Raw genomic sequence first — 9953 nt, forward strand, 5'->3', positions numbered from 1 at the left:
TTAGACCCCGAAGGTTCTTTTACATTTTTTTTTTTTTTTTTTTTTGGAGACAGGGTTTCCCTGGGTAGCCCTGGCTGTCCTGAAACTCACTCTGTAGACCAGGCTGGCTTTAAACTCACAGTGATTTGCCTGCTTCTGCCTCCAAAGTGCTGGAATCAAAGGCATGCACCCCCACTGCCTGGCTTAGATGATCTTTTTGATCAAGGATTATTACTGCAAATGAGCTAAGTGTAACCATAAGTGTAGAATATAATGGGAAAGTTCCAAGTGCACAAAGAGTGAGTGAGAGTATCAAAAAATCTGTGTCACCTTTGAGTTCTAAAGCTTGGGGTCCTAGAAAATAGGTGTTGTTAGGCCACAACCATAAAAAGCTAGTTTTTCTAGGGAAAAAAATGGCAAGAAAGAATGAGTCAAAGGATCCAGAAGAAATAGGTAAAGGGAAATTTAAGAGCCAGTAGTGGTCATTAATGTCTGTAGTGAGACTGGAAGCTGTGATAGCAGCCAACTTGGCTGGAGCAGCATGCTGAAGCAGAGGCAGTGGTTGGGACCAGTTTAGTTTCTATTCATATTCAGAACTTGATCACAAGCCCTTCCCCATGGAAGCCTACCCACACACCATATCCGAACTAGATGAGGACTTTTGTCCTTCTCTTTCATAATATCATGGCACTTGCACTTTTATGTAGGCTTAGATACTTTTTTAAAACCTATTTTATTTAAGGTTCTTAAATGCTTCAGCCCCATCAACCAAGGGTAGGGGATAAACAAGGTTAGTAGAAAAAAGAGTTTTGTGTACCTGTTTAGAAGTAGTTACTTGGGGCAACTCCACTCTTCATTTTCAGGATACCAGCAATCTAGTTCAATAGCAAACACCAAACACAAATCAGTAGTGGCAGCGTGATCCAGGAGAAACAGCAAGACTCCACCCAGCCTGCACGAGTCAGAAGTGGCAGAATCAGGTGGAACACCAGAAGTTCTTTAGCGTGTTTCTCTCTATGAAGTGAAGACCAACAAAGACCACTGAAGTATTGCATGCCATAGCAATGCAAGAGCATCCTCCCACTGTTTGTGGGGTTCCACTTGTTTTTTTTTTTTTTTTTTTTTTTTAAACATCACACACCCTCTCAAGTGTCTGCTTTTGGCAAAATATCACATGCCCTCTCACAAGATAGCTTCCAGGAAAATATCATGTGACACTACTGAGTTGTTAAAGAAACCCAAAATTCCTACCACACTTTTATTCTTTGTAACTATTTGATGTCTCCCAGTTCACACATGCAGCATCCCTGTCGGTGCTGCTGATCACATGCAGTGACCGACACATAGTACAGACTCAGTACATAGTCTGACTAAAGAGTGAAGGGGATGAGAGGGGCGGTGTGGATGGTACACATGTATTTAAAAATCACAAGGACTGTTGTATTTATCTGCCATTCAAAACATATATTGGCCTGATGTGGTGATGTATGCCTGTAACCTGCAAAGCTAAGGTAGCGTTCAAATTCAAATCTGGCCTGGGCTATATAAAGAATCTCAGGCTAACCTGGTCTACATATTGATGATAACCTTTCTCAAATATAAAAAAAAAAAAAAATGCTTAGATTTATTTTTTCATGATGAATGCTTATAGCTGAGATTTTCTGTACATGATTTCAGTCATGCTTTTTCATGAGGCTATTTTTACTGAGAGCCATGAACTATAGAAGTGTGCTCCTTGATTACATTCTTTATGATAATAATCTGATAATGACTGCCATTTTCTCTTTATTTCAGCATGTCTTCAAATTGGAACAGGAGGAATATATGAAGGAACAAATTCCATGGACACTGATAGATTTCTATGATAATCAGCCTTGTATCAATCTTATAGAATCTAAACTGGGCATTCTTGATTTGCTGGATGAGGAATGTAAGGTGATTATAATTTTCTGAAGTACTTAGCTTGTCAAGATAGATGGATCAAGGCTACAAGACAAGTTGGTGCGAGCAGAAACTCTTCTGTATGTAATTGTGACAAGTCAGGGCCTCTTTTTCATTCTGAAGAGAGATTAGACCCCGAAGGTTCTTTTACATTTTTTTTTTTATTTTTTACTATTTAGCTGTGTGTGTGCATGTATGTGTATGTGTGGTGCACATGTGCCACAATGCATATTGGTGGCCAGAACATCTTTCAGGAGCCAGTTCCCTCCTTCCACTGTGGGATGTGGGAATGCACTTAGGTCATCCGGCTTGCATAGCCTGCGCTTTTACCTGCTGAGCCTTTTCACAGGTCACAACTCTAAGCTAGAATTTACTTCCCTTTTGTTTTTAGTTAACTACAGATTGATAACTGTTACTGATTTTTATCATTTTTGTTTTTAATGTTTAATATTTTTGATCAGCAGAATATATTGAAATACAAGAAACTGCCCCCAAATTGTTTTGAATAATAGCTCTAAGTAGCCATATTTTGAATATTTGTAATTGACATGAATAATAATCATTTTATTTGCTTTAACAGTTAAGGATGTAGCATGTTATAAAATCGTTGACTCTTCCACTTTATTACTGAAGGGCCTTAGACAAACCTTTATTTCTTATTCTTCTTTTACTTTGTAGACAATAAATCACAGCCTATGCTGTACTGACCCTTATAAGGAGCCAGACTTAGTGTTAAGAATGTATGTGGGGCTGATGAGATGGCTCAGTAAGTAAAAACACTTGCTAAACAGATCTGAGTTCAATCCCCAGATCCCATAGTAGAAGGGTATGGCAGGTACTTGCCCTCAGATACACATAATTATAATAAATAAAGTTTGAGGGTTTTTTAAAGAAAAGAATGCATGTGATAAAAAACATAGTCATTCTTATTTGAGATTAAAAATAAGAAAGCAAAGCAAAAATGGTATCCTGCTTTTATCAATATCAATCAAACAGGCTAATATAAATTTGGTACCTTTCATTTATTGATACTAAATTAATATTACATGTATACATTTGATGAAGGACAGGAATTCATACAACATATTTTATAGGAAAGCAGAATCATAAACATGTGTGCCTTTTGATTTGGGAGTTTAACCTATAAGTATACTTACAAATATATTGAAAGTGTGTATGTATAAGAGGAATATGACACTTGCCATAACAAAAAGTTAGTAGCAACCTAATGACCATAAGTAAGACTGGGAAATGTAAGGAGTATATTGAATGAGCCCACTCAAGTACGTGTCTTAAAGACAGATAATAAGTAGTAAAGTTTCTGGAAATGGCAAGAGGAGACTACCAGTTCATACCTTTCTGGATTAAATTAATATTTCACTGTGTATAAATGATACTTCCATTTAGCAATTTCAAAATTAAAGTATGCCTAATAATTATATTTCATCTTTAACTTGTAAAGCCTTTATTGTATTAAAAACTTAAATATTGATGACTCCCGGTATAGGCAGATTGTCACTCACATGTCGTAAGGGTCACCCCAAGTAAGGTCTCAGCCACACCCTTCCTTCATTAGTGGTTAGCTTGTGCTGATGAGAATAAAGAATAAATTCTTAAATTGAACATAGGAACTGGTGTCTTGTTGCTGATGTCACAGAAGACCTTTAGCACTCAGTCATCACTCCGCTTTCTTTTTTCTTCCCAAGATGCCTAAAGGCACAGATGACACATGGGCCCAAAAACTGTACAACACACATTTGAACAAATGTGCCCTTTTTGAGAAGCCCCGCATGTCAAACAAAGCTTTCATCATCAAACATTTTGCTGACAAAGTAAGGAAACTTTTTGTCTTTTTTTCCTTTTCTATAATTTACATTGAATTATAATAAAAATCAGTAGTCAAGTATTGTTTTGTTTGTTTGTTTATTTGTTTTGGCAACACTTGCTTTCTTTAAAGTCCTTTTGGGGAAAGCAGTCTTCAGTACTGCCATCTTGGTTTTCTATTGTAACTTGAGTTGGATTTCATATTAAATAAATATGGATCAAAATTTTTTGTCTGAAATGTTGAAATTCAAGAAACTGAAAACCAAAAGTGTTTTTATAACTTGTTTAGCTCCCAAACCTAATCTCTGACTTGAACTAACATGAGATCTATTCATAAATTTTAGCCCAATTAAGGTGGGTATTTATGTGTTTAAGTATGAAAATATTAATGTAATTTATGATATACATGACTTTACTAAAGTTTTTGGTAGTACTAAAATGGTGTATATACATACTACATCTCTGAGTGCATGCATTATTTCTAAAAGTCTCACAGATCTCATACCAGAGATGAAAGGTCTCCTGTGCAAGCATGGTGATGCATTCTTCACAAGTTCACGTAGCAAGTCGGGGACTATGTGACTAGTTTACATTGCAAGGAAGTTATGGGACAGGCTGTGTTGTGAGATTTCTGAAGGCCTCTTTATGAATAGAGTTTTCTGATCGTCTAGTCTTGTCTTGAAACCTTTGGATGACTAACGTGACCTTAGGAGTATAGGATGAGGAACCCCTTGAGTGGGAAATGGCTGAAGGTGTGGGGTTTTAGAAGAAAAAAAATTCTCAAGTAGTCCCACTTCACCAAATTATCCAGTGTTTGCCCATCTTCTCCCTCTGTCCATCATCAGCTCCTCACGCAGCCCCAGCCTCTCTTCACGTAGTCTTTTCCCTCCTTGGTGGTTCTCACTCTCCTAATGCTGTGACCCTTTAATACAGTTCTTCATGCTGTGGTGACCCCAACCATATGATTATTTTTGTTCCTACTCCATAACTGTAACTTTGCTACTGTTATGAATCATAATGTAAATATCTGTGTTTTCCAATGGTCTTAGGCAACCCCTGCAAAAGGGTCATTCTACCTCCAAAGGAGTCACAGCCCACAGGTTGAGAAATGCTGCTTCAAAGGAACAGTTCTGCTTGTACAGATGGTTTACCAGCTTAGACTATACACTGGGTCAGTCTAGAAGGAGCTCTCTTTGGCCATGGGGGAGAAAATCAGTTTACAAGTCTGCTTACCCATGAACTGATAGAGCATTTGGATCTCATTTTATCAGCAAATTGGTATTTGTCAACTTAATAGAGTTTACATATTTCTTTTTTTATTCTACGGTTTTTATTAGGTTTGTTTTTTTTTTTTTTTTTTGAGTTAACATGTAAGATAATAGATTTTTGGTTTTTTGGGACAAGGTCTGTGAACCGAAGGCTGGCCTTTAAACTTCCTGTATAGCTGAGGCCAACCTTGAACTCCTAATCCTCCTGCCTCTACCTCATATGTGCTGGAATTCTTGGCATGTGCTATGGATTTCATTTTATCCTTTTTCTCACATACTCTGTTCCCATTTATCCCCTACCCTCCAGTTCTTTCCACTGTTCCCTGCCCCCCTCTTGTGGTCCCATTTCCTATCCCATAGCCCCAGTTCTGCCGTCACGACACATGTATTCTATTCATGTCACACATATTCCATTACCTTTTCTTTTTTTCCTCATTGAGAGCTATTCTTTCCTGTTATGCTCCCTTGTCTAGCTTCATGACCTACATTAATATGTGTGTATATGTACACATGCACACAATTGAAATGTAAGATCCACATAGGAGGGAGGACATGAAGTATTTGGTTTTTTGGTTTGGCTTACTTCATTCAACATAATGATTTCCGTGTGTATCAGTTTTCCTGAAAATGTCATGGTTTCATTTTTATTGTGGCTGAATAAAACTCCATTGTATGTATGTACTACATGTTTCTTCATTCATCTCTTGATAGACATACTTATTCCACGTCTTAGCTGTTAACGATTCGTGCAGCAATAAGCATATATGTACAAGTAGCTCTTTTAATAGGAATTGAGTACTTTGTTTATACCTCCCCAGGTTTGCTATAGTGAGTTACCACACCTCTTCCTGGAAATAGCATTGATCTTTTAGAATTAACTGATGGTATAGAGTCTGGACAAATAAATTTATTTTTGTTAATGACTATGTCTATTCCAGAGTATTGTCAGTTAGGAGATATTTTTTCATGTGATTTCAGGTGGAGTACCAGTGTGAAGGTTTTCTTGAAAAGAATAAAGATACTGTTTTTGAAGAACAAATTAGAGTCCTTAAGTCAAGCAAGGTAAATTTACTCTTATCAAGATATGATCCATAAAATGTTAATTGCTTCAGCACAAGTTTTTTAAAACCAATGATGATTTTTCTAACAAAATCAGTTTTATTTACAGATTTTAATTTGTCAAATGTATAACACTTAATATGTGTCAGGTCCTGTATAGAGTACCATTCAAATGTTGACAGTCTGATTCTTACAGTGAGGTAGCATTATATTAGTCACAGCTTACATATGAGGCAAGTGAGGTGTCGGGGACTGATGACTGCTAAGTTCCCAAGTTAGGTTGAACTCAGGCTGTCTTGCTTAGAACCTGTTCTTAATCACTCAGCCATGTGGTCTTTCAGCTCCCTGTGAAATCATTGTCTCCACAGTGGTTCTACACGGAGAGTCCTGCAAGTGATTGTACTCTTTGTGGGAGACTCAGAGAAGGTTTTTCTGCTGTGTTATTTTGAGGGATTTGCTAGAAATGTGGCCTTATTGCATTCCATCCAAGTGGAGACTCTGGGTCATCATGGGTGTGGTTTCAGATGTGACCCAAAATGTTTAAATTATTTTTTTCATAAGAACAAATACTAGAACCACTGCTTTCCACAAGGAAAAAGAATATTCTAGATGGTAAGGAAGTATGGTTATATTGCTTATTAAGCTAGTCTGTACCTTCAGCTGTTGACCTATCTCTGGAAAGGATGGAAGAGGGGCACAGTCAGCCTGCAGGAGCAGACCAGGAAGCCAGTTACTTGATTCTGGAAAGATTTGCTAAAAAAGTAAAAGTATCCCTGTGGACCTTATAGGTTAGTGATTGGCACTCTTGTTTTTCTGGCTTATTTCAAGAGAATCCTCTTAGCATCTATAGAATAGTGTATGGACAATAGGATTCTTGTTTTTAAAATAACTTTTTATCATCAATTGTGTTAATAATATAAAGATCACATAAAGACCAACAGTAGTCTAGTTTTAACCCTCAGAGATGAGTCAAATATTCATAGAAAAATCATTTATTTACCCTTAACAAGAATTGAATATTAAAACTTTTTAACTTATAAAAAATTAATGTGCAAGGCAAACTTTTTTTACAGTGACTATCATAAGTGTGGTTCAGAGGTTTTATCATTTTAACCTCTAACATAAGCATGACATTCTGTTGTTAATACTTGGTCAAAATAATTTAGCTAAACAGAGTACAGGTTTTCATTCTAGACGTACCCATAATCAGCTCTGTCTTCATTCGGATTTAATTTCCTGTTTGTCTAGTGGGTCCAGTCATTAGAAGTTAGCAATGTATTGGGAAGAGGCAATCTGTGTTCCATTGTTGCAGTTGAAGGGGGGATAGCTTGTGATTTACATGAGTTCAAAGGCTGTTCTTGTTCCCAGTCTTTTCAGCAGTTCAACTAAAAGACCTGAACTTTATCTTCTCTCTGAACCTGGTGTAAAGCAGGTGTAATGCAGAAACCAGTTTGTTCTCTTGGAAGGACTGATTCATTTGTGTTTGTACCGTGTGTTCTGAACAGATTTTTTTATGATAATAACAATGTAAAATCTATGTGTGTCTGATTTAGATATATTTTGCTTAAAATGTCAATTAGAGAAAGCCAGGTAGAAATGTCATATGGGAAGTGGGGAATGAAGGCAGGTCAAAGGGAAGAACAGAGTAGGTAGTAGGAATTCTGTAGGCTTCAGAACTTGATGCTTGTTAAAGCCATGAGACTGGGTGTGGTTGCTCAAGAGAGTATGTAGATAAAAACTTTTGTAGCCAGATAGTCCAATTAATAGAGGCTGCCAGAGGAGGTGCCAGGAACAAAATTAAGAAAAATGGCCTGTGAAGAAGTACCTTCTCAAGAATACATTATAGAACAGTTTCCAATGCAACAATTCAAAGTTTATGCTATGTGTACATGTGTGTTTCTCTCTCTCTCTTTCTCTCTTTCTCTCTTTCTCTTTCTCTCTCTCTCTCTCTCTCTCTCTCTCTCTCTCTCTCTCTCTCTCTCTCTCTCTCTCTCTCTCTCTCTCTCTCTCTCTCTCTCTCTCTCTCTCTCTCTCTCTCTCTCTCTCTCTCTCTCTCTCTCTCTCTCTCTCTGTGTGTGTGTGTGCGCGCATGCCCTCAGGTATATGAGTATGTGTGTGGAGGCAAGGAGATAGTCTGAGGCTATCCTTAGGAATACAGTCTACCTCCTTTGAGACATAGTCTTTCATTGGCTTGGAGCTACAATGAAGCCCAGGGACACTCCTGTTTTCTCTTCCTAGTAGTATTATAAGCATGTGCAACTATCCCAACATTTTCATGGCTGCTGGAGTTCAAACTCAGCAAGACAAGCATTTTACTGGTTGAATCATACCCCAGCATTATTTGGTTTTATTACTGTTTGCTTGTTGGCACAGGATGTCATTTAGTCTAGGCTGGCTTCAAAGTATGTAGATGTGCAGCTGAGACTTGCTTTGAAATCTGAACCTCCTACATTTACCTCCTAAGTCCTAAGACTACAGACACATGTGCCACCACACCAAATTTTTTAACTGAATTTTGCTATATAGCCCAGGCTGTTGTAAAACACATGATCTTTATGCCTTCCCACGTGCTGGGGTTATAAGTGTGGTCACACCATGCTTGGCAATACACTTTGAAAAAAAAAAGTAATTTAGGGAATTTTAGTTTAGAATTTTATTAAAAGTAATCCTACCATTAAATGTGTGTGGTAGATAGTGTAGATGTCAAGTTAAATTATAGCACTTATTGATAAATATGGCATGGTAGCCTAGTTCTACTAAACTTTTCACAAAAAGAAATTAAAAATGAAGTTTTGGCAACTGCTGATGTTTAGCCAGAAATTTATTTGGGAATGATATCATAGCTATGACTTTGTAGTACGTGGCCTATCACAGAATCATCTGGTTCTGATTCCTGTGCTGAGTTTTCATATATAGCTATTACAAACTAATTTTTTTCTCTTCAATGTGGGTCTATTTTTTGTCATACAAGATAATGTTAAGACAGTTCTTTACTTCTGTATAGCTAATCATGCTAGATTACATTATGTTAAACACTCCCCAAAACAAGAAATATCTTTGCTTGTTTAACAGGCAGCCCTGATTATGTTATGCTTGTCATAGATAACTTCCTTAACTACCTTGATGGGGTTTTTTGGGTGTCTGTTTAGTTTTTTTTGGTTTTTTGTTTGTTTGTTTTGTTTTTTGTTTTTTATTTGTTTGTTTGTTTGAGACAGGGTTTCTCTGTATAGCCCTGGCTGTCCTGGAACTCACTTTGTAGACCAGGAATCTGCCTGTTTCTGCCTCCCAAGTGCTGGGATTAAAGACGTGCGCCACCACTGCCCGGCTTAGTTGTTCTTTTTTGTGGTGCTTAGGGTTTAATCCGCGACCTTATGTTTGACAAAGGAGCTCTCTGACACTAAACTGTATTTCAGCCCATACATTTATAGAATATGAAGTCATATGACTTTGTTTTCCAGTAAAAGTGGTCTCATAGGAAATTATTTACTAATCTGAGATAGTAAATAATTACAAGTGTGCACAAATGACTACTTTTTATATGCAATATAACGGTGTTAGAAAGATGAATCCATATAGCAAGATGTTGCTGTAGACTAGTTTAGGTCTCTTTTGTTTCAGGAATGTTCATCCCACTGTATTGACTAGTATCTATTCACTTAGTGAAGATTAATGCCTTTAATCTCACCACTTGTGAGAGAGAGCAGGCAGATCTCTGAGTTTGAGATCATCCTTATCTACAGATCTATGTTCCTATGGTAACTGCTGAAGGGACCCTGATATAGCGGCCTCTTGTGAGGCTATGCCAGAGCCTGGCAAACACCAAAGTGGATGCTCACAGCCAGCTATTGGATGGAACACAGGGTCCCCAATGGAGGAGCTAGA

At 37.4% G+C, this 9953-nt stretch overlaps 1 protein-coding gene across 4 annotated transcripts in view; it reads left to right on the plus strand.

The window, feature by feature from the left end:
• Myo5a (myosin VA) overlaps positions 1 to 9953 on the plus strand; it is a 162228-nt gene that overhangs the window by 85603 nt on the left and 66672 nt on the right. For all 4 annotated transcript variants that reach the window (XM_021207370.2, XM_029543825.1, XM_029543824.1 and 1 more), the window contains exons 12-14: positions 1774 to 1914; positions 3627 to 3752; positions 5991 to 6074. In XM_021207370.2, the coding sequence (XP_021063029.1) occupies positions 1774 to 1914; positions 3627 to 3752; positions 5991 to 6074 (351 nt within the window). The remainder of the gene's footprint in view (positions 1 to 1773; positions 1915 to 3626; positions 3753 to 5990; positions 6075 to 9953) is intronic.

Source organism: Mus pahari, chromosome 10 (genome assembly GCF_900095145.1).
Source record: "Mus pahari chromosome 10, PAHARI_EIJ_v1.1, whole genome shotgun sequence".
NCBI lineage: Eukaryota > Metazoa > Chordata > Mammalia > Rodentia > Muridae > Mus > Mus pahari.